Source organism: Neovison vison, chromosome 12, assembly GCF_020171115.1.
Source record: "Neovison vison isolate M4711 chromosome 12, ASM_NN_V1, whole genome shotgun sequence".
NCBI classification, from domain to species: Eukaryota; Metazoa; Chordata; class Mammalia; order Carnivora; family Mustelidae; genus Neogale; species Neogale vison.
Window position 1 is genome coordinate 26,288,771 of NC_058102.1, and position 24,043 is coordinate 26,312,813.

At 47.6% G+C, this 24,043-nt stretch overlaps 1 protein-coding gene across 2 annotated transcripts in view; it reads right to left on the reverse strand.

Annotated features, from left to right (window-relative positions):
• The window catches only part of PLXNC1 (plexin C1), a 143,892-nt gene that overhangs the window by 21,826 nt on the left and 98,023 nt on the right, over window positions 1-24,043 (reverse strand). For both annotated transcript variants that reach the window (XM_044228116.1, XM_044228117.1), the window contains exons 20-23: window positions 23,630-23,828; window positions 18,565-18,711; window positions 3,333-3,510; window positions 1,003-1,106 (exon numbers count right to left, since the gene is read on the reverse strand). In XM_044228116.1, coding sequence (XP_044084051.1) covers window positions 1,003-1,106; window positions 3,333-3,510; window positions 18,565-18,711; window positions 23,630-23,828 — 628 coding nt within the window. The remainder of the gene's footprint in view (window positions 1-1,002; window positions 1,107-3,332; window positions 3,511-18,564; window positions 18,712-23,629; window positions 23,829-24,043) is intronic.

Below are 24,043 nucleotides of genomic sequence, written 5' to 3' on the forward strand. Positions count from 1 at the left end.
CATCTGTAAAGAGGGTTAATAACAGCCCCCACCTCAGAGGTCTGCTATCTAAAGGATGGAGTAAGCAAAAAGGAGGGGCAGGGCGGAGGACAGCGTCTGGCACGGTGAGGCCTCCATCACATTGGCTGCTGTTGGCTCTCACGGCCACCTTCACACCTCTCGAGTTTTAGAGAGTTGACCAGTCTTCCTGTGGAAGAACTGTGGGGTATCCTCTCCCTTCAGGTCTCCGCTGAGTCATAGCTTCCCTCCAGGAAGCTTTCTCTGATGCTCCAAGCCACAGCCCCATCTCACTGTATATGTTGCCTCCTTCCTTGTCTCCGTCCCCTCTTCCCCCTCCCTGAGGCGGCAGCTCCTCGAGGTCAGGAACCTGGTCTCTCTGTTCCTCTTGCTGCAAGCCCAGCACTCGGCACAGAGCCGATAGTCCACAAAGACCTGGGTAATGTGGCTGAATAAGCCCCACGGTCCCAGCGTGTTCAGGAACCTTCCCTGCCTCCTTTCTCTTTTTCTAGATAGGCTTCTCTGGCACACAGCTGAGAGGGCACGTGCATCCCATACCCACCTTGGCACTCAGCCAGCATGTGGGTCATGGGCCCCAGGAGGTTTGACTGAGTACTGTAAACAAACAAGAAATGTAGAACTTCCTCTGGGGTGGTGTTGGGGGGGGGGAAGGACAGTACACAAAGGTTACAAGGTTCTGTGAACATTGTGGACAGCCGTGAGGCGATGTTTCCTACCCAAACTGCAGGATGGAGAGCGATCCGTCAAAAGAAAATTGACGGCCTGGCAAAGGAGGACGCCAGGGGAACCACAGGCCACCACAGACGGGGGTTCCTGGGCGCTTCCGAATGAGCGATGAAGGACGCAATCAGCAAACTATGCCAGAAAATGGTGGGAGTTGTGTAATTTTTAAAAAAAAGAATTTCCATGGTATTACCTGGAGATGATTTAATCCAGTGAGGATGGGGCTCGGGGAAGATGTCGGGGGCTCAGCCCCGCTCTTACCTCGTAGTGGCCAATGGTATTTAGCTTGGTTATTCCATCTTCGAGAATCACAGACGAACTATCAATATCCAGCAGCTCTTTCTGTCGTGTTCCCACTTGTAGCTCTGGGAAGGAAAACAAAAAAGTCTATTTTGTTCTCCTCTGACATTACAGTGAGAAAGTTTAAATGTTCCTCTGTAATAACAGTAGAAATTATTATTTATGGATACAGCTTAAATAAAGTGGTTAATATTAGTTTGAAGGTTTGGTGATATCTCAGCCAGACAGGGAGCCCGAGTTTTGTTTTGTTTTTGTTTTGTGTTTAGGGCTTTGACTTTTAAGACAATGTTTCCCTGAAGCTTATACTCTGAGGCTAAGCCTGGAAGTAAAGCCAATGAAAACAAAATAATGTATCCTTAGAGAGATGAAGCTCTGCAGAAAATTCTAACACCAAATTTGTATGTTCCCAAGCAGGTGCGTTGGGGCCAGTCTCCTGTCCATCCCTGCGTGGGGGGGCACTGGTGGGCTAACACCCCAAGCCATGGGCCTCAAGCTCTTTCATGGAGGTTGCCAACTTGTGCCCTAGGGCCAGAATGTGGCCCACTGATGTGTATTTTCTTTTGTGAACCTTCACAGCGTTTCACTTATTACTAATGTCAATTCAACACCAACAGTCAATGATCAGGAGATGGCTCATAAAAATTCAGACCGAGTTCTCTTAAAAAAAAAATGGGGTCATCTGCTAACACTGACCCCCACAGACCCACATGCAACTATTGGCTGAGGGTAAGTGGGACCTGCCCCCTTTGATGCGGTGTCCTCCGCCAATGAAGTTGGGTCCCATTTCCTGGTGTCCTAAGTGGACCAATAAAGTGGTTGCCCCTCTGGGCCTCTGAGTTTGTGAGCCTCTGCTAGAGGCTGTCCCACCACAGCTGCTCTGGGATCGGATTCTAGTACAACTGTAAGGCTGGTTCTGATGGTTCGCCTTAGTTTCCCCAGGCCAACCCGAGGTGGCCTGCAAGATCATCACGCGAGCGGAAGCCTGGCAGGGCTGGGAGGCTGTGCCTCCGCTTCTTATCAGGCTACAACGTGAAGCTTCTAGAGACTTGCTCTGCTCCCTGCCTTGCCCTATCAGGAGGAACTGGTGGGCTCAGGGCACGGCGAGAGGGTGCTGCCGTGGACTCCTCGGTGACAGGACTGAGGCCGCCAGGCTGTCCTCCCTGTGGCTGTCGGCTCCCTGCACCCAGCTCCTGGCAGCCAGGACCACACACTGGCCAGAGGGAGGCTGCTGCAAGAGGTTGATGCTTCTGGGCAGGTGACCACAGTCTCCCATCTGGGTCTGCCTCTTTGACCCGGCCGCTAACCAGGTGAGCTACAGTGGCCTTCCAGCATCCGACAGGCCACCCACAGGACACAGAAGAGAGGCAGAAGAGAGGCCCCTCTCTCTGAAGCCGCGTCACACAGCTGCCACACATCTGCACGGCTCCTTGCACCTGCCAGGCCCCGCCCCCTGGCTGCTCTGAATGGCCGTTTGGTGGGAGGTTTGGCCTTGGAGGGCCAGGTGGGACGACTTCAGTTGCCTGCTTCTCCGAGGCTACAGCCCTACCTCCAGGGGAGATGAACCTGGTTACGCTGTCTGTCACCGCTGTGATTTTACTCTTCTTTCCTGTCCCATTATCTGCTATAAAATCTACACGGCGGTCTCTGGGGAGGGCCGCGGGGAGCTCAACTTGAAAACGTTGACGAACATTTGAGTGCAGCGGAGCCCGGTTAGCTCGCTCATGCGGACGCTCGCCTCCGAAGTGTACAGCTAGAGCCCGAGAAAGAATTCGCAGCAGACGCTGCTCCGGGCTGGGGGCAGGACGCAGACCACGCTTGATGCAGGATGCGATGAGCAGCGAGGGGGAGGACCTTTCCAGGGCGCGGGAGTCGGCCCCAGCGTCTGCGCCACCCGCTAACGACCCGCTGGGTGTCACAACCAACAAATCAAACGCCAGTGCGAAAAGCAAAACAGAGAGAGGGCGCGGGGTGCCCGCCTTTCTGTACTTCCCGATGCAAGGTGAATCCATTCTGTCTCGGGGCGAACAATCTCATGAATCTGATTTACAAACATAATTTTTTTTTTTTAAAAAACCAGCGTCTTTGAAGGATAATGCTTCCTAGAAGGACTCATGCTGCTCGTGGGGGAGCCGTGCAGACTCCGGGCCCCCAGAGGTGCCCGCTGGGAGTGGCCTGGGCGAGAAAGCTTCCATCCGCGGAGGCTTGCGGGCCGTAGGCAGGGAGGAAGGGGGAGATAGTGGGGGAGACGTGCACCCGGGGGTGGGGGCAAAATAACTCCCTCATTGCCTTACCGAGGCCAATTTCATTCAGCTGAAGTCCATAAGGAGAGCCATTTTTGCTTAGGAAAGCCTGGAAGATCTTTTCTTTGGCTTGGCCTATGGTGTCACAATCAAGAACATTGACTGAAATGTTCCGACAGACATCCGCACTCTCATTTTCCGGGATCTTTTCAAAGACAACGTTTAATGCCTGCAAGAACACAAACAGGTTTCCCAGTCTATTAGATAATTGCCATCTGAAAGGCATTCATAAAAGACACAAACCTTGGCGAGTCCTACTAATACCTCTGACGGCACATTAGCAAGCACTGTGTCGCATTATACTACGTTAATCTTTTCCCCGTAATCCATTCTTTTCAGGGATAATGGAAAGGAAAACAGAAAAGTGAAAACTCTCATTACAGAGCGAGTATTGAATAAATATATCCGAGAGTAAAACATATATACCCATAAATATTCTAGAAGTCGTGACTTCTAATTTCATCCTCCCCCTCCAAAAGAAAAAAAAAAATAAAGAAAATGTTCCACAGTAGATGAGGGCAGGCTGGTGATTATTGTTTTTATTAACAGGACCACGGAGTCCCAGAAGTTAAGTTCCAGGTGACAAGAAAGGTCAGGAGGTTCCCATATTGATCCTGCTGGAAGAGGTCACTTTTCAATGTGTGCATTAATGACAAGAACATTTATCTCCGCCTTCACTTGGACATCCTCAGTCAGCTTCCCGAGTCTTCATTAACCCCCCCTGAGGCCCCCACCCAGTACTACTAGTCTCCCGTGCTTTATTTTACATCTTAAAGCCCGTTACTTAACATTTCCTCAGTTAAAGCTCTTCCGGTATATCAAACCCTCAGAATGGGACACATGGGGGACGGAAGGCCTTGGTGAACGTGTGAAAACACAGAACGAGGGAGCCTTTCCGGTTTACTTTGAGAACGCACTCATGTAACACAACCAAGTTTACCTACTGCAGCTCCTCAGGGGGCTGGGGGGGATCCCATTCAGAGAAAGGCTAGGAGTGTTCCTGTAATTAGCATAGCACACAGTTTGGATCTGAAGCCATCTTGGAGATGGCAGAATCGAGGGTCTGGTGTGAAATACCCAGTCATTTAACATTTTTGAACCTGGCTGCCATGATGGAATGTAAAATGATTACTGGAAATGTTAAAAAAAAAAAATGAAAACACAATTAAGGGGAAATCGGGGATCCTTAGGGTTCACTCAACTTTCAAATGGGTATAGTAACACTGCGGGCCTTCTAGTGTTGTGACAGAGATGAAATGAGATGATGCCTGTCGCTCGCCTGGCACAGGGACGGGCTTTTGGGACGGACTGGATACTGATGCTGAGGATGACGATGACAGCGGTGAGCGACGGCTTCGTGTCACTTCTCAGAACATTGACTATGGCTAATGTCGTGTGCCGCCACAAGGAGACGCAGAGAGCCCGCTGAAGCCGAGCAGCCAGGGCTCAGACTCCACGCTCTGTGTCCAGCCGGGCAAGGGTCGTGTTGCCTGCGAACAGGGGAACCACCCGCTCTGGGGACGGATCCCTCAGTTTTCCCTGCTACCCAGTGGGAGTCACAACGGCAACTGCCCCGGGCTCTGGGACTGGCAACTGAATTAACCTCAGGGCACAGAGCACGGGGTCTGGCTGGCGAGCCCTTGGGAAATGCGATGACAGAAGGACCAGGGTCATGGGAGAGGGGATGGCAAACCCTGGGAGGGTTCTTGTCAAGGCCTTCGCATCTTGCTTCTACACTCCTGCTGACAATTACACACAGTCAACTTTGGTCCAGTCCCAACTACACGATAAACACTCTGAGGCTGTGGGGTTGGAACTCTGCAGACCTACGGGACAGGACAGAAGGCAGAGTGTGTTGGCAGGAGGCCAAGGGCTGGGCGGACCATCTAGAAGGAATCAGGGAGGCCACTCCTATGCCAGAGTCCTCTCCCTTACCTTCCCGGTTCAGCACATTGATTGACACCCTGCCAACTTCAATTCTAGACACACTTCTTTTAATCTTCCCAACATCCTACTTAGGGGGCTGTGTTCTTATTATCCCCATTTTTTTTTTTTTTAAAGTAGGCTCCAAGCCCAGCGTGAGGCTTGAACTCACGACCCTGAGATCAAGACCTGAACTGGGATAAGAACCAGCCGAACTGACTGAGCTTAACTGACTGAGCCACCTGCCCACCCCTGACCCCCACTGACTTTTTAAAGTAATATTATCCCCACTTTTGAGTGAGGAACTGGAGGTATAGAGGGGTCAAATAACGCCTGCCGGGGACACAGCTCGTAAGTGGCAGAGCGAGGAGTGGGCACTGTGAACCACTCAGCGACGGGGTGTCCCCACACCCAGCCCTCTCTCACCCCTGCTTCCACCCACAGCCCGGGAACCCTGGGCCTCTGGGACAAGCTGGAAGCAAAGTCCTGAGCGAGACGCCCGCCACAAACGGGGCTTCTAGAGGCAGAAACACGGGTCCTGCCCTCACAGTCCAAGTAGACCTGTCCCTATCTCCCCACATTTCTGCATGCTGCTGTCGCACCAGGGAATGAGGGTGGTTACACTGTTTCACGGGGCTTCCAAAGATAAAGACAACTGGAAAGCCCCTCTTAATCAGAGCTCCAGCGATCCCAGCTTGTTTAATAGTTTTATAGGTATTTGTGAAATAACACTGTGACTACCTAAAGGGCACTATTGTCTTTAACAAAAACACCCCTTTAGAGGCAATAAATGTTCTACTTAAAAACATAACCAAAAGGAGAAAAAAAAATCTTAACTGGGTGTAAAATAATGTAAATCTGCCACTGCCTCCATAGCTAGATGGGTGGGAGAAAGGTAAAATGGGATTTGAGAGAGGCCACAGGGAATTCAGAGAGTCAATTCAGACACAAATTGATTTTTTTATACTGCAAACCTTAGTTCCAACAGCAATTTCCTAAAGCCTTACCTGGCGTCAGGGGCTCCCGAGTGGGCCCCACCTTTTCACCCCACCCCCACCCCCCGGGCTCAGGGAGTGCACACTGGGCTCTGATTCCCACTGGGAAAGATTCCCCCATGGAAGCACCATCTCTCCCTTTACAAACCCATTTAGCCAGAATCTTCCCTGTGCCCTACTCGGTGTTAGGGGCAGGGTATAGGAAGAACCTTAAGATATAGTCTTTGTTTTTGGGTAATTCACAGTGTGTTTGACAAACTACAGCATAACCTTTGAAACAGTATTTAGCCACTAGGTGCAAGGGCATCCCCCTCAGTCAGTGTTGATAGAAAATTCAAGAAGGGAGGCCAGGCGGGCTGAGAGCTCTGAGCACAGGCATCAGACCATCTGGATTATCCCCTTATGCTACTTAACTGTGGGAGTGTGGGTAAGTCATCTAATTTCTCTGAGCCTTAACACTCTCTTCCTTCCTTCCTTTCTTTCTCTTTTTCTTTTCTTTTCTCTTCTCTTTTCTTTTTTCTTTCTTTTTCTTTTCTTTTCTTTTCCTTTCCTTCCTTCTTTCCTTCTGTACCCACTGTGGGGCTCGAACTCACAACCCCGAGATAGAGTCACATGCTGTATCGACTGAGCCAGCCAGGCACACCAACACTCTCACTGTTTCTATTTAAAAGGAGTGACAAGACCACCAAATAATGACATAATAATAGCAAATTAAGGAGTGCTTCCTGTGTGCCAAATACTGTTATAAAGTATGTCTGTGTATTTGTATTTAAGAATCTCAGAAAGCTTATCTCATAGATTCTATTATTCTCATTTTACAGATGACAAACTGAGGCACAGAGAAGTTCAGGAAATTGCACAAGATCACCTAGCAAGAAAATGGTAGAAGCAGGCACTTAAGCTTCAGGTTCTTAAAACTTTGGTGATCCTGCCTTTCAAAATATGAAAATGTTTCGTAAACTAAGCATGGTCCAGATCTATAGGATGGCAATTGGTCTTCAGTACCCACAAAAGACTAAAGTGCTTGAAAATCTATGCTGGTCTTTTCTCCAGAAATCTGTCCCTGAATAGCTCTGGCTTTCCCTATTTCTTTGGCATAAATGTATCAACAAAGCTGGGACAACAGATACGGTTAGTGGTGTATGGTCGTTTAACCCAGTTTTGGCCAATGAGATAGAAAGGGAAAGAGTTTCTACTCTAACAGAAGGGAACTGTAGTATTTGGAGCTGTGGCAGCTATTTTGTAATTAGGTGGGAGGCCAAAGAGGAGCACAGAGATGGTGACCCGGATGATTTATCCCTAGGATACAATGATTGTTCAACATTCATAAATCAGTCAATGTGACAGAACAAATCAATAAGAGAAGAGAGAAGAACCACATGGTCCTCTCAATTGATGAAGAAAAAGCATTTGACAAGATATAGCATTCGTTCCTGATTAAAACTCTTCAAAGTAAACAAACAAACAAACAAAAACTCTTCAAAGTATGGGGTAGAGGGAACATTCCTCAAACTCATAAAATCTATCTATGAAAAAACGCACAGTGAATATCATTCTCAATGGGGAAACACTGAAAGCCTTCCCTTTGAGATCAAGAACACAGCAAGGATGTCCACTCTTACAACTATTGTTCAACATAATACTAGAAGTCCTAGCAACAGCAATCAGACAACAAAAGAAATAAAAGGTATTCAAATTGGCAAAGAAGATGTCAAACTTTCTCTCTTTGCAGATGATATGATACTTTATGTGGAAAACACAAAAGACTTCACCCCCAAACTACTAGAACTCATATAGAATTCAGAATAAACCTAACCAAAGAGGTAAAGGATCTGTACTCAAAGAACTACAGAACACTCATGAAAGAAATTGAAGAAGACACAAAAAGACGGAAAAACATTCCATGCTCATGGATTGGAAGAATAAACATTGTTAAAATATCTATACTGCCCAAAGCAATGTATACTTTCAATGCCATCCCAATCGAAATTCCACTGGCATTCTTCAAAGTGCTGGAACAAACAATCCTAAAATTTGTATGGAACCAGAAATGACCCTGAATCGCTAAGGAAATGTTCAAAAAGAAAAAAATAAAAGCTGGGGCATCACATTGCCTGATTTCAAGCTTTACTACAAAGCTGTGATCATCAAGACAGCATGGTACTGGTACAAAAACAGACACACAGACCAGTAGAACAGAGTAGAGAGTCCAGATATGGACCCTCAATTCTATGGTCAAATAATCTTCGACAAAGCAGGAAAAAATATCCAATAGAAAAAAGAGAGTCTCTTCAATAAACGGTGCTGGGAAAACTGGACAACTATGTATAGAAGAATGAAACTTGACCATTCTCTCACATCAGACACAAAGCTAAACTCGAAATTGATGAAAGATCTCAACGTGAGGCAGGAATCTATCAAAATCTTAGAGGCGAACATAGGCATTAACCTCTTTTGACACTGGCTACAGCAACTTGTTTCAAAACACATCTCCAAAGGCAAAGGAAACAAAAGCAAAAATGAACTTTTGGGACTTTATCACGATAAAAAGCTTCTGTACAGCAAAGGGAACAGTCAACAAAACAAAGAGGCAACCCACAGAATGGGAGAAGATATTCAAAATGACACTACAAAGGGCTGATATCCAAGATCTATAAAGAACTCCTCAAACTCAATACCCAAAAAACAGACAATCATGTCAAAAAATGGGCAGAAGACATGAACAGGCACTTCTCCAAAGAAAACATACAAATGGCTAACAGACGCATGAAAAAGTGTTCATCATCACTAGCCATCAGGGAGATGCAAATCAAAAGCACACTGAGATACCACCTTACACCAGTTAGAATGGCCAAAATCAACAAGACAGTAAGCAACAAGTGTTGGAGAGGATGTGGAGAAAGGGGAACCCTCTTACACTGTTGGTGGGAATGCAAGTTGGTGCAGCCACTTTGGAAAATAGGGTGGAGATTCCTCAAAAAATTAAAAATCAAATTATCCTATGACCCTGCAATTACACTACTGGGTATTTACCCCAAAGATATAGATGTAGTGAAAAGAAGGGCCATCTGTACTCCAATGTTCATAGTAGCAATGTCCATAGTCACCAAACTGTGGAAAGAACCAAGATGTCCTTCAGCAGATGAGTGGATAAAGAAGATGTGGTCCATATATACAATGGAGTATTATGCCCTCCATCAGAAAGGATGAATACCCAACTTTTGTACCAACATGGACAGGACTGGAGGAGATGAAATAATTCAAGCAGAGAAAGCCAATTATCGTATGGTTTCACTTACTTGTGGAGCATAAGGAATAATATGGAGGACATTGGGAGAAGGAAAGGAAAAGTGAACTGGGGGAAATTAGAGGGGGGAGATGAAACACAAGAGACTGTGGACTCTGAGAAACAAACTGAGGGTTTTGAAGAGGAGGGGAGTGGGGGGTTGGGTTAGCCTCGTGGTGAGTACTAAGGAGGACACATATTCATGGAACACTGGATGTGATGCATAAACAATGAATCTTGGAACACTGGAAAAAAAATAAAGATGTTTTTTAAAAAAAGAAAAAGAGAAAAAGCAAGAAAGAAAAAGAAAAAAAAAAAAAAGATGGTGATCCTGATGAGCAGATGGACCAGCCTTGGGCTGCTCACCTCCTAACTTTCTGCACTGGAATGCAATTCCCTTATTCTGGTTTTTCTCTTACTTAAAGCTGAATGTATCCAACCTGACAGAGCTCACTGTTGATGCTCATGTAGCTAAATTCACTCACTAACACCCAGCTACTTGGCTCACCTATTGGGAACAGGACATTGCAGAATATACAAAGTAGAAACCTAGCAGTGATCCTGACTCGAAAGTATTTGAAGACTGACAGAAAAACTGTGGAATGTATACAAAGAATTCTAATACCAGGTAGAAAATAGTAGGTATAGGTAGAGTGCTTAAGGGGTTCAGAGAGAATTACCTCTAGCTTAGAGGAGGTTTTTCAAAGGGAGAGAAATCAGGGAAGACTGCATGGAAGAAGAGACATTTGAATTGGGTCTGGAAAGGAACTGCACAGGCAGCAGTACACGAGGAGGCCTCTGGACCATGACACACCTGGCTTCAGTTCTAGCTAGACTGGTGAGTAGCAAGTTTCAATCCTCTATTCAGGCTACTAGGTCAGGAAGTCTAGATTAAAAAAAAAAAAAAATCCCACTTCCTTTGAGTAGAGCGGAGGGTGGAGGACTTGAAGAACTGTGCTTGCCCTTTCAAAATCACCATCTGCCATCTAAGGATTTCCATTATTATTTATGGAAACAAAAGCTGAAAAAAAAAACAGTTTTAGGTTTCTAATAATCACAGCGCTCACATACAGCATGGCAAGCACTTAACCATTACTAGGAGTTGTCCCACACGCTGTGCTAATTCATTTACTCCTGCTCTGTGCATTGAAGAATTGCTCGGTGAAGTGGACACTATCATTAGCTTCACTTGACAGGTGAAGAAACGGACAGAAAGAGGCTCAGAAATGTGTCCAAGGTCACAGAGCTGCTGAGGGTCATCACTAGGCTATGCCCACCCTCTTAACTGCAAACCCCAAAGGCCAGTCAAAGTGATAAATGTCCAGTGGCAGTCCGGGTGGGCCTGGGGTTCTCGATAAATGCTCTCAGAGAAGGCAGGCTGGATGCAGACAGCCTCGAAGAGGAGGCTTGGCCTCCCTGGCTTGGCTTGGCCTGGAGCCCCATGGAAAGCCCTCAGTCTGAGAACCCCGTGGGCTGGTGCGAGTACCACCCACAGACATTTTTCTGGAGCTCACACTCAGCCAGCGGAAAGAGGACCTTTCCCAGCCTCTACCGCAGCTGGGCGTGGCCACGCGACTGCACGCTGGCCAATGGGATTAAGAGGATGTGTCCTGTGGCGGCCTCTGCGAAGCTTCCTTACAAGACAGCTGGTGACCATCTGTCCCCTTTTCTACAGCCCTACTTATGTCCTGCTGTCTGGAATGTGGAAGAAGGCTGTGTGGGGGGTGAGCGAGCACTTAAGACCGTGAGGTGGCCTGAGGACCAGAGAAGGGTATTTGGAAGACGCATGGCCCAGAACCCAGAAAAAGGACCAGATGGGAAGGACCTGGTTCTTCCGTAAGTGGGTCACACACCAGCCCGTGTAGGTAGGTCATTGGTCAGATTCATCACTGTGGTCTCCTGTTCACACCTGTCCGGTGGGATGTTGTGTGCCACAGATTGTAAACACCGATTACGGGTAACGTTTCTAACAGTAACATGAGGTTTTAATGACAGTGGATTCAGCTGATCAACTCCCTGTATCACCCATCACCAATAAATCAGTGACCAGGAAGAAGGGTGAGAGGACGTTGTGCTTAGTAGACCTTACAGCGGACAACAAAAACTGCTCAGACAAGAAAAACTGTCATAAATAAATGATGAGAATTCCTCTGAGGTGTGATGGCCGGCCATCTCACATAGATTAGTTTCTGACCTCATAATAAGCCTACAGGGTTAGGTTTTCTGATCACCTGTTTATAGTGGAAGAAACAGGTTTAGAGAGGTTTGGTGACTTGCCCAAAGTCACTAACAGCCCGTCAGTAAAGTGGTTGAGCTCGGCTTCACACCCAAGACAGTCAGACTCTAAACCCCCGCCTCTCAGCACTAAGCTATGCAGCAGCTAGACGGACAAGCACAATTGGGGTTCACTAGAAGCTCTGCCCACCATTTCTTCACACAACTTGGTGGGTTACGGTAACAAGGAGAAAAAAAAAATAGAAATAGAAAAAAATAAGGCTGGGGTGGGGAGCTGGTGGGGTGAATCAAAGGCAGGGGAAGAGGCATTTCCCCCAACTTCTTGCACACTTCGGTGGGGAGAGGCTGACCCAGCTACCTTATTAATTCCTCAGCCACAGGCTTGGCTCAAAAGGGCAGGGCTGTTGCTGCATCCTTTCTGTAATGCCTTATAATACCTAGAAAATAATTTCTAGAAAAAATTTATTACAAGCCAGCTACTTTATCACAAAAGGTCTTAGGTCAATAATTGCTTTCATTAAATAAAACCTATAAAATATATATTTTTTAATTTTATTTGAGAGCCAAATGAAGGTCAAGAGAAAAGTCTGGGGGCACCTGGGTGGCTTAGTCGGTGAAGTGTCTCCCTAGGCTCAGGGGTCATGATCCCAGGGTCCTGGGATCAAGCCCTGCTGAGCAGGGAGCCTGCTTCCCCCCTCCCTCTGCCACTCTGCGCCTCCTGTCCCCCACCATGCCCCAACTTGTGCTCTCTTGCTCTCTGTCAAATAAATAAATAAAATCTTTAAAAAAAAAGAGAGAGAGAGAGAGATCTGGTTCTTATACCAACTGGATTTAGAGGGGTTTGGGGTGAGAGAGAACAAGCTTCCAGAGGTTCAGTAGAAGTAGCCTAAGCCCAGAGTTACAAGTGCAAGTCCCAGAAGCTTCTGAGCTGAGGTCTTCCTTAAGCCGGAGTAGGCAGCCCTGGGACGGTTACCACATACCCCCTCTAATGCTGCTCTTGGCTGCCCTACATCCCTGCTCCCCCCCTTTCCCTTTCCCCCCAACACAGCCCAAAGCTTTCTGGATCAAGGAGTTTTCCCCTCCAGCCTAATAATGAGGAAAGAAGGCCTTTGCCACCTTGAAGAAAAAAATTAAGTGAATGAAGAGAATTTCCTCAAATGTGAGTTTCTATCACAGAATTTCTATATTTGCTAGCATTTGTTCATGGTAGAATCAAGCAAGAATCTGTCTTACTTAAGCCCAGAATGACTGGTTTCAGTACTTTAGGCTTAATATGAATATGTCACAGTTTGGTTTTTGGCAAAGCACTCCCATGAGTTTCACATTGATGGAGAGTGGTAAGGCATTTCCACTGATGTGTCCCCAGAAAAAGAGGAAAGAGACCAAGGCTTTCAGGGTTTTAGGGTTTAGTGGGAGGGCAGATTCTAGTTCTTTTTCTCTTTTATGTCAGGCTCTAGAATAAGAGCTGGCAAACTTTCTGTAAAAGGCCAGATAGTAAATATTTAAGACTCTGCAGCCTGTACAGTTTCTGTTACCACTAGTTGACTTTTCAGCTGTAGCAGGGAAACAGCCATAGACAACAGTAAATGAATGTGCATGGCTGTGTTTCAATAAAACTTTATTTTTAACAACAGACAGCAGGGCCACATTTGGCCCACAGGCTCTTGTTTGCTGATCCCTGCTCTAGACAATGGAGCCTTCAAATGAAATGCTGACTTTGACAGTGTCAGAGAAAACATATGGAAAAAAATGCCTTTTATCTCCACCAGGATGTGCTATAAAAGTTACCATTCTCTGAGGAGTAGAAGTATAAATAAGGATCCTTAACAATGAAGTAATAAAGTAACATTTGAGCTATAAAGAAGAAAATTAAATACTTTTGTATTTAGGTAACTAAATTATTTCCTAATCCCAAGATTATGGGTATGAGAAGAAAAGGTATGAAGAGGAAAGTCATTTCAAGCACTCATTTAATGTTAATTTTTCATTTTCCACTGCTTGCCATCGACTAGGGAATGACTTACCTAAAATGATTATAAAAAAATGGTTTCACTTCTTTGATCAGGAAGCTCAGAACAGTAACTACGAAGTTAGTAATGGTTTCAGTATTATTGCAAGTCATAATGGAAATGATTTGTACTATGGTAGAGAGAAAAAGGGAAAAAAAAAAACAAAAACGCCCAAGAATTGTTAATTAACTTCACTGTTTCTCCACAAATGCTAGGAGTATTAAAAACAAGACTGCTGAAGTACAAACATCAGGATTTAATGAACAATGGGATGTAATTGAAGTAACAGAGAATGACTTAATCGGGACAGTGGGTTGTTTAATTATGGGGATAATGGATCTTCTGAAAGGGACAAAGTAAATGGAACAGAAGGAGCTGGGGAGTAGTGGGGAGAGGCGCTGTGTTAGAGCAAGCATGGAGACGTGGAACTCTCACGAGAGACAGCGAGGGCTCTGTTACAGAGGAAACAGTTTATTAAACATGACTGTCCCCGAAATGTAACGACCGGGTGAAAAAGACCCAGGGGGGCAGGCTGGCATCAACCGTCACGGACCGCAGTGGAGGCGGGAAGATTTCTACAGGCATGTATCTGCACTTTTTCTAAGAATTTCTAATAATCTTAAAGACTTTCACATAGATATGAGAAGGACGGCAATACTGTGTTTGTCAGAACACTGTTCCCCAGGGTGCCAAGATGCTATCTCTCAGATACGGCAGATTGGCAGGCTCATTTCCTGGGTTTAAGAGTTCAAAAAACCATTTCTCGCTTAACTTTGATTACAAGTCAACCTTCTCTTGCTAATTCAGCACACTTGCTACGAGTTATTGGTATTGGGTTTTTTCATCTCCTCTTGAAAGTGAAGCCCATGTCCCTTCTTCCGTGTGGTGTGCTTTCCTAGAACTGAAGTCCTCGCGCCTTCCCTGGCTCCCAAAGTTCCAGGGGCTCTGCTCGGAGATCCTCCTTGCAGCACAGGACACGTGCGCATGGAGATGGGCTCCAGAGTCGCCAGCCATGAAATCAAACATTGCCTAGAATGTTGCAAAGGGAGAAGAACCACAGGGTAATAAGCCTTACTCCTCTCCAGGCCGTCCTATCTGAATTCCCCGCTGGTGGAGGAAGGCAGAGTCCCCGAGCATGTGCAGACCCTTCCCGGGGCATCCAACATTCCAACAGTGGGGGATGAGCCTGCGGGGGCAGCCTTTGCCTTGAAGGTGAGCCTGCAGGGTGTGGAGGGAGGAGGGTGGTTCTTGCCGTGCTAGAGCAAGTGTGACTGTGACTCTACGGGGCTTTGCTCAGATTTGAGGAAAGAGAGGAATTCTCCTCCCAGAACCCATCGAACAGAAGTATTACTTCTCTGAGCCTATTTGTGAGTATAATGATTTCATGGGTAAGAAATTGGCAGAATGTCTCCATGTTCTAGAAAACACCCCACACCTCAGGGAGAACACATCCTAATCTTAGAGGTGTGAAACCTAACTTTCAGGTGGCTGGGTGAGGGGCTGTGTTGTTGAGCACTGAGCCACACAGCAGGTTGGAGCCTCTTTTAGATGTCTCCCTGTCATGGCACCAAGCTCTGGCATTTCAAGTTGCTTATGTGATGGCTCTCGATTTTTTTCTCTGACTTTTCTTTCCTTGAAAGAATTTATACACACACACACACACACACACACACACAGAACAGAGTTTGTTCAGCATACCTTGGTTTTCAATTACATAAACCACCTCAGGCAAATTTAAGAAAATCAAGATCGCAAACCACTGTGCATACATGACTGGGGTGGGGGGTTGGCTTGGAGGTGAGAGAGAAAGAGGAAGGAGAGGAGGAGGAGGAAGAGGGAGGAGGGAGAAGAAAAGGGGAGGTAGAGGAAGGGGGAGGGGGAGGAGGAAATAGGGGGAGGAGGGAGAGGAGAGGAGGAGGGAGAGGGAGGGGAGAGGAGGAGGGAGGGAGGGGAAAGGGGGAGGAGGGAGGAGAGAGGAGGAAAGAGAAAATTATAATATGATGCTTAAGACTGAGGGAACTTGCCTGAAAGGAAATGAAAAACCTTAAATTTTTTATATTGACCTTCTGCTAACATTTTGTCACGCCAGCATCGCCCAGATCAGTGCCTTCTCTGGAGTTTCTAAGGTAACCATCTACCATGAAACAGTCAGGTTGGGACAGGTACAATAAAGCATTAAAAATCATTTTTAAAGCAGGACCCTAAAAACCAGTGGCCCACCCCTTTTCTAGTCTCTATCTACTGGCAAATCTGAATTTGTAAAGGAAGATTTATCTGGATTTCTAAAATCCTAATTTCCCATTAGCCTTTTCCCCAGGGACTATAAAGGAAAAAAGATTCCAAGAGTCGATGGGAATCCCTTCAACATCAAGAAACATTTTGGTGAGGAGCTGGGAGTTAAAAAATCCGAAACACATGGTCTTAATTGACTGTGAAATAAATAATGTTTCAAAATGAAAGGCAGAAAAAGTGTTGCCATGTCAAGCATTAAAGAGGACTCAAACCTCAGAAGTTGCTTCAGGCATTTGAGTTCTTCCCTCTCCTTCCTGTCAGGGTTCAGGGGTTTACGTTTTCATGAAAGGAAATTACTGCTGGGTCCCCCCAACCTACATACCCTTGCAAATATTTCTCTTTGGGACCCTATGGGGCTTCCAAAATGTTTCAGAGGAAAAGCAAACACATCTTTGGGGGTGGGACCTGCATTCCCCGTCCTAGGTCAAGAAGGATGTCAACAGGTCCTGAGGCAAAATTTGTCTTTTGTTCTCCAAGACAGCCGGGGGCTCTGTCCAAGAAGGCTGTGCTATGGTCGTGCCTGCGTCTGTCTCCGTTCCGCCTGGGCTTCTTCCCCAGCAGCTCTGATTTCACAGTCCTGAGGAAAGGCCCTGACATTGGTCTGTCTGGATTGGCATCTCTTTTTTCTTTTTTAAAGAGTTATTTATGTATTTTAGAGATAGAAAAAGAAAGAGTGAGAGAGAGCATACGCATGTATGAGAGCAGGCGGAGGGGCAGAGGCAGAGAGAGAGAAAAAATCCCAAGCAAGTTCCACGACCAGCATGGAGCCCAACACAGGGCTCAATCCCACGACCCTGAGATCATGACCTGAGCCAGATCTATTTAGTAAAGTTTTACACAGAAAGCCATGGCAGTCAATGTTTGTTTTTTTGTTTTTTTTTTTTTTTTTTTGAAGACTGGATTTATTTGAGAGAGAGTGAGCCAGAGAGAGAGAACAAGCAGGGGGAGCAGCAGAAGGAGAGGGAGAAGCAGACTCCCCGCTGAGCAGGGAGACAGGAGGGACTTGATCTCAGGACCCAGGGATCATGACCTGAGCCAAAGCAGGTGCTTCACCAACAAAGCCACCCAGGCGCCCCACATTCACTGTTCTTAACCCCTGCGATGGCCCCATGAAACTGGCACTATGATCATCCTTCCCATTTTACGGGTGAGGAGACTGAGGCACCGGGAGGTTAGGAAACTTGCCCCAGACCACGAGGATGGGCAGAGGCAGATCACAAACACACCGGAGTCTGTGCCCTCCACTGCGTGCAGGTTTACAACCACTGCTCCTCACCGCCTCTCGGCCGCGGACAGTTACATAAACAAAAATCAGAACATCGAGAAATGTTAACTCTCTACTCAGGCTCCCGCCTTGCGGATGGCAGTCCAGCGTGGTACCATCTTCAGCGGAGGGTGAACTACGTCTGGCAGGGACTTAGAACTGGACACAGCTGATTTGTGGTCTACCGTCCTACCAGAGAGCATAACCATAACACGGCCCACAGTGACATGGTGCCTTCCCCAATGAGGGAGTGAATTCTTCCAGGATGATTCCACAGGTCTCACCGTCTAGAGCGAAGCCACAGGAGACTCAGCTCCCTTACTGAGTAACACCCAAACCCCACTATCTTTCTTCCCTCCTCCTCCACTAATGAGATTGTGAAAAAGCCCCGAGTCTCCATAAAGCTCAAGACCAACCCGCACGACGACGATCTCGTTCCCCAGTCCCTACGAACAGAAAATGCCTAAGTAATTTTGGAGATACTTGTCACCCGTGGCCCTGTCTCTACAAATCGTGAATGTGCAAGAAATTGCTCTCTCTTCCTTTAGGAAGGGAAGAGGCTGGGGGTGGATGGGGATGGGTGAAAAGAAGTTCTCGAATGGGAGAAACCCTCCGGCAGCCAGGCAGTCGTCTTCCTGTAGTGATTTACAGCGTTCTGCTAAAAATATCTATGAGATCACAGAACATTAAGTGCGTGACACCAAACATTTGTAACTAATCCATGAAAATAAAGTAAGGGTGTCATGTTGCACGGGGAACACAGTGGAATTTGTCTTGTGTTATCGTTCTAAAATAAGACGGCCTCAATTTGGTTGAAATATATCTTCACACATTGTCTTCCAGAGCAGAGCCGTTTGAGAAATTCTGATTGCAATTATAAGCGCTGAATAGGGAGTACTTTGCATTTCCTTTGACGATGCTGAAAGCTATAAGCTTTCCTGATATTAAAATCTTTGGAAATTGATGAGTACCCCAGGCATCATTACAGTTCCCCCCCTACCCAAGTAATTAAAATCTATTATGTGAACACGTGTTAATATTTTATCAACTACTGTTTTTAATTAACTCATCGTTTGAGGCCTCCCGCAGTAGGAACGATGTCGTTTTGTTTTAAGTGACCGCCGTTAAAACCCCCATCACCCCGAACGCCGAGCTCCCAGCCCGGCTCCGTTCCAGGGTCGGGGGGAGGGGGTGGTGGAAGGCGTCCCCACCAACATACCACGGTACTGAATTCCGGAACCTGCCACAGCAGCCAGTCCTCGTTCAAGGTGTACAGGGCTTTGCAGGTGATCACATCCACAGGACCCTTGTTTATTTTCTGGTTCAACGTTGTCACCAGCAAATAGAATGGCTCTCCAACCGTCTCCTTGGAAGAAATACAAGAGTGACAGTCAGCGGTCTGCGGATCCACTGTACTTTCCAAAGAGTTAAAGTTTCAGTTTATGGCAGTGCAACAGGAGACAGGAGGCAGTGTTTTCTAACAGTCAACATGAGACTCCCAAGAAAACACACATCGCTCCACTCAGGATTGGGCGCAAAACGCAGGCGACGCATCCTTGCCCCGCTGGACACGTGCCCAGACGCGCGCACACACGTGCACAGAGTCCCAGTCAAGGGCAACACCAAGTCCTCCAGCGGGTGGTTCTTTGATGTTGAAGCTTCTGGAGGTCAGACTGATGCTCATCGGCCGGCTAATGCCTAGAGTAAGGTGAAGGGTTAACCTTTGCTTACATCCCTATTTAATTGCCTTTTTGAGCAAACCGAAAATAAATGGCATTTAAAGAAAAATACACAACAATTAGCCTTGGTAACCAGAATAAATGTCAGAATATTTTGTACATTGGCCAGGGAGGAGGCTTTTTGGTGGTAAGAGGTTCTAGGGAAGGAAGCAGCCTTTAGTTATCACAACTTGCGGCCATCCCGGCCAGCTCGCTGTGGTTTGCAGAGCTGTGGGTGCACAGACACCCCTGAGCACCTTGGCTGGGAGGTGGCTACCAATGCTCTTGAACTCCCTTCCCTGGACCAGAGCCACGTCCATGGCTCGAAGGCTTTCCCTGGGGTTTGGCGCATCCCGATCGCATCTGTCTGCAAACATCTGCAGTGGGCACTCACTCCTTGACCAGGGCTCACCCTCTCATGCTGGCTGAGATGTCTCCAACCTTACAGCCGCCCTCGCTTGCTCACACTCTGAGCAGCTCATCGGGAGGCTTGTGCGTTCTGCTTCCACAGACGCCTCCCAGAGCAAGCAGCCCTCCATTGGCAGTAGCACGCTCACCAAATAATCAGTGTCTACCATCAGCGGGCATTAACCAAGCACAGGGAGGAGGAAGAGCTCAGGCCAGAACCTGGCAGTCAAACCCTTGGTGATGAAGAAGCCAGCCAGACGACTGAGGCTCGAAGCACTGTTTCCAGTCAAGCTTCACCGTCTGCTTTCAGAGGAGGGCTCCCTCAGCTCTCGCCTCTGCTCTGCCTTGAACAAGTCAATGGAGACCTCTTGTAAGACTCCTGGCATCCCGCGTCCCTACAAGGACACGTGTCCTCCCCAGTTCCAGGGCTTCCTTTGACCCCCGTCTGCCAGCCCATTCCCCACTGGCTTCCCATCACTTTTCCCGTGACTTTTTCTCACTGAATCGTCTCACTTAATCCTGTGAGGGAAATACTGTTATGACCATTTTGCACAGGGGTGTGTTGGGGCACACGGAATAGATGTGATTTTCCCCAGATCCCACTGCTGACGTGGGATTTTTTTTTTAAGTTGTAAACATTTAAAAAAAAATTTTTTTTTTAAGATTTTATTTATTTGACAGAGAGAGAAATCACAAGTAGGCAGAGAGGCAAGCAGAGAGAGAGGAGGAAGCAGGCTCCCTGCGGAGCAGAGAGCCCGACATGATCCCTGGGATCATGGCCTGAGCGGAAGGCAGTGGCTTTAACCCACTGAGCCACCCAGGTGCCCCTGACGTGGGATTTTTATCCCTTTTCTCTCCCCTGCTGACATATCCTTGAGTCTCTTCCTTAGTATAGGACAGAGGTGGAATGTTCGAAAATTTCCCAGATGGGGAGAGGGTTGGGACTAGCACCTGACATTTCAGTTCTTATGGGACACTTCCTTTATTTAGTGGTTCACAACCACACTGCTCTCTTCTCTTTCCCTCTGCCCTCTGGGGTAATGTCCTGACTGCAAACCTAGAACTTCTACTTCTCCTTTTTCCTCCAGCACACATCGGAGACAGGGGTGGGTGTCCTTGTGAGCCTCGTGCGCCAGTTGGGCCACCGAGGGTGCAGCTGGGGACCACAGGTGGGCTCTGCGGGCCTGCGTGGAGGGGTAGCTACAGACTCAGAGTCTCTGCAGTCAGGAGTTCCCCAGAATTCTCCAGAAAGCTGCCAGCCTGAGAGAAGTGATATTTGATCTTATACTGTTACCCTACTCATGGTTCCAACCCTGGGTAATCATTAGCAGAACTCCCAGGGGGCTCTCATAAAAAATTCAGATGCCTGGGCCCTACATATAGACCCCCAGACCCAGAATGTCAGAGCTGAGGCCCGAGCTTCTGTGGTTTGAACACCTTCCCAGAGGACTTTGAAAACCATGAGGTTTTTTTGTCACTATTAAACACTAGTCCTCAGTCCTACCTGCTGGGGCCTTAGGTGTCTTATTAGAGCAGGGAACACACAGCTGCTCAGGGGGCCAGCTGTAGCCAAGGGCACCTGGCCGAGCCCCACCCACCCCACCCCACCAGGATGGGAACGAAGCTCCACCCCCTTCACCTTCCTTTCCTTTGTGAGACCAGACTCCCGGCCCTGGCTGAGCCAAGACTTTCATGCCCGTGATCTCCTTCCAGCCCTAAATCCTCCCTAAGCCTCTAAGAAGGTACCTACCTCCCTGGGGAGGTGGTAGCTAAGCGCTCTCAAACCCTGGTGCCGTCCCTCGCCCGCTGTGGGATCTGGGGAAAGTCACCTCTATTCCGCGGGCTCCAAATCCCACCTTCCCCCCCAGGCCCGTGCAAAGTGGCCATAACGATCCTTCCCTCACAGGATTAAATGAGAGGCTTCAGTGCGGAAAAAGTAAGCAAAACCCCAAGCACGGCGTCTGGCACATTCGACACACGGCAGCCGGCATTACCACGGCATTCGCAGACCCCTGAAAGCTCAGAGGAGGCGGGCACCTGAGGGTCACCGAGCTGGGGGCATCCGGGCAGCTGGCTGTGGGGGGGGGGGCAGGGGGACCAAGGCTGTCGGAGTCCCACATCCCCTCGGGCACCGGTTGTGGGAAGTCAGACCCCCCTGTACCAGAGGGAATTTTTCCACCGAAACTGAAAGCACCGGCGGCTGGAAGTCACTTCCTCCTGGGAAGCGTGCCGCCCTTCATGCTCAGGATCCTCCTGAATCAGCCTGCAGGATCGGGACCCTGACTCCTGGGCTCCAGGGAGCCGTTTGGGCTTAGGGCCCGGAATTTTGGACCATCTTACTTACCCCTTGTATGCTCAAGGGCAGCAAGAGCAAGGCTCCAAGCGCAAGATCACAAGAAAGGGCTAGAGAGAAATTTAAAACCAGTGACGAGGCCCTTCACTCTGTGGATCGAAAACATATGTCCGGAGAAAAGGTGCCATTCCCAGAGACGCACAGCCTTCTGGGGCTGAGATGAGTTTACAGCCCGCACCTGCTGCTTCTAACCAAGACTCCCAGTCCAGTGCTCTTTGTACCACCCCAGGATTCTCAAATGCAAGGCATGGGCAATTACCCCGAGGAGCTTGGCAAACATCGGTTTCTGGCCCCCCCACCCCCAACCAAGGACTTCTGATTCAGTGGTGCTGGTGGTGGGGCAGGAGTCTGACTTTGAAGACCAAGACCCAGCCCTGGGTGTGGGTCCTGCCGGCTCTCTTTCAATGCGGTTGTGGCTGAAGCAAGGATGGTGGGAAGCGAAAATATGAAAATATTTGCCCCAGAAATAACTGCTCAACACCTCCCCAAAGCGTATGATGATTTATACTAAGTAAACAGAAAAGAAGGCAGATTTCATTAATCTTAATAAATGGGTAGTGCCTTGGGAGAGGACGGCGTTGGTAAAAAAAAAAAAAAAAAAATGTTGTGCATCTACTTGTAAGATTGCATTAAACATTAAACTAAGCACAGTCTATTTAAAGGGCTGCTTTTGGATCCAAACTTAAGTAGCACTGTTAAAACCTGTGGCATAGCAGTGTATCTTATTCAAAGTTTAATTAGATTTTGGAACTGGCTACAAATACACAATTATGCAGTTTTGCTGGAATCTGGATGGCTGGTGAAATTAAAGAAGGATAAGAAGCTTCTGTACCAGGGGACTCGGAGGGACTGTATGACAATCAGCGATCAGGTTCAACGGGACACTCCTCCTCTCCTATTAATATTTTATACCAGTAACAGTCAACATTTACGGAGGGCTTTCTTGGTGCTAAGCCACTGCACCCATTCTCTCATCTGGGCTTCAGAGCAGTCCTAAGATAGGGCTCCAGGCTATAAACCTAAGGCTCAGAGAGGTGCAGAAGCCTCCTCGAGCGGGGGACGGGGTCCAGGTGCAGACTGGACAGCAGGCTCCAGGAGCCATGTCCTTGCCCGCTGAAGTCTGTGCCAAGTTGGCGTTCAAAATGATTTTAAGATTCAATCAGACTACGACCACATTCATACAGTAATTCCAACAAAGCAAACTCGAGGGGCAGGCGGCTTTTTGGGGACTTGCTAAACAGATGGAATAATGTGGGATGACTAGTTAGAACTGAGTGTAAACAGCTTCCAGTATGAGGAGGTAAATGGCTATTTCCAAGATGTTTCAGAGGCCCTGCACACGCTGGGTTCCCTTCAATATCGGAAATATCCCCTCCACCCAGGGCATTTTCTGGTTTCTGGTTGTCAATTACTGATGTGAGGGTGGGCTAAAAGTCAGTGGTATAAAATCTCAGTTATGCAAGATAAGTAAGGTCTAGAAATCGAGCGTACCACATCGTGCCTACTCTGTGGGGCACCCCTTAAAAATCAAGTAAGAGGATAGGTTTCATGTTGTTTTTTACCACAGTAAAATTGTTTAAAAGTGAAAAAAAAAGATCTAAATGAACTGCATTTCCATAGGCCAGTTCCAGCAAAAACAATTTTATTTTCCCCTCCATGTGCTCCTCGGACGGACCGTGTCTACAAGAGGTTAAATGCTGACACCACGGAGTGCTCAGGACTTATCCTGGCAAAGACATCAGCATCTGTTAAAAATAACCACCTATTGTCTTACCTCTGCCCCTGCCGCGGGAGGTGACACTTACCCGCAGAAAACCGGAAAGGCAGACGGACATCCAGTTTGTGAGGAGTTTCTCGACCACAGACTCTGTGCGTCTTAGCATGAGTTTCGGCTGCATGTTGCTGGACTGTTCCATCAAGTCCCTGGTCAGCACCTCCAGGATGCTGGTCAGATAGACTAGCTTGGTTTGCAGTGCAATGGTCAAGAAGGAGGCAAACAGACACCTGTTTAGAAACAGAGCCTCGGTTACAATACTCAAGACATCGAGACAACCCACTGTCCGTGAGCAGATGAATGGATAAAGAAAGTGTGGTATATGTGTATACACACCTCCCCCCACGCACCCCAGAATGCTGTTCAGCCATACAGGAGAATGAAATCTTGTCGTTTGTGACAACACGGATGGATTGTGGATGGATTGTGGACCTTATGCTAAATG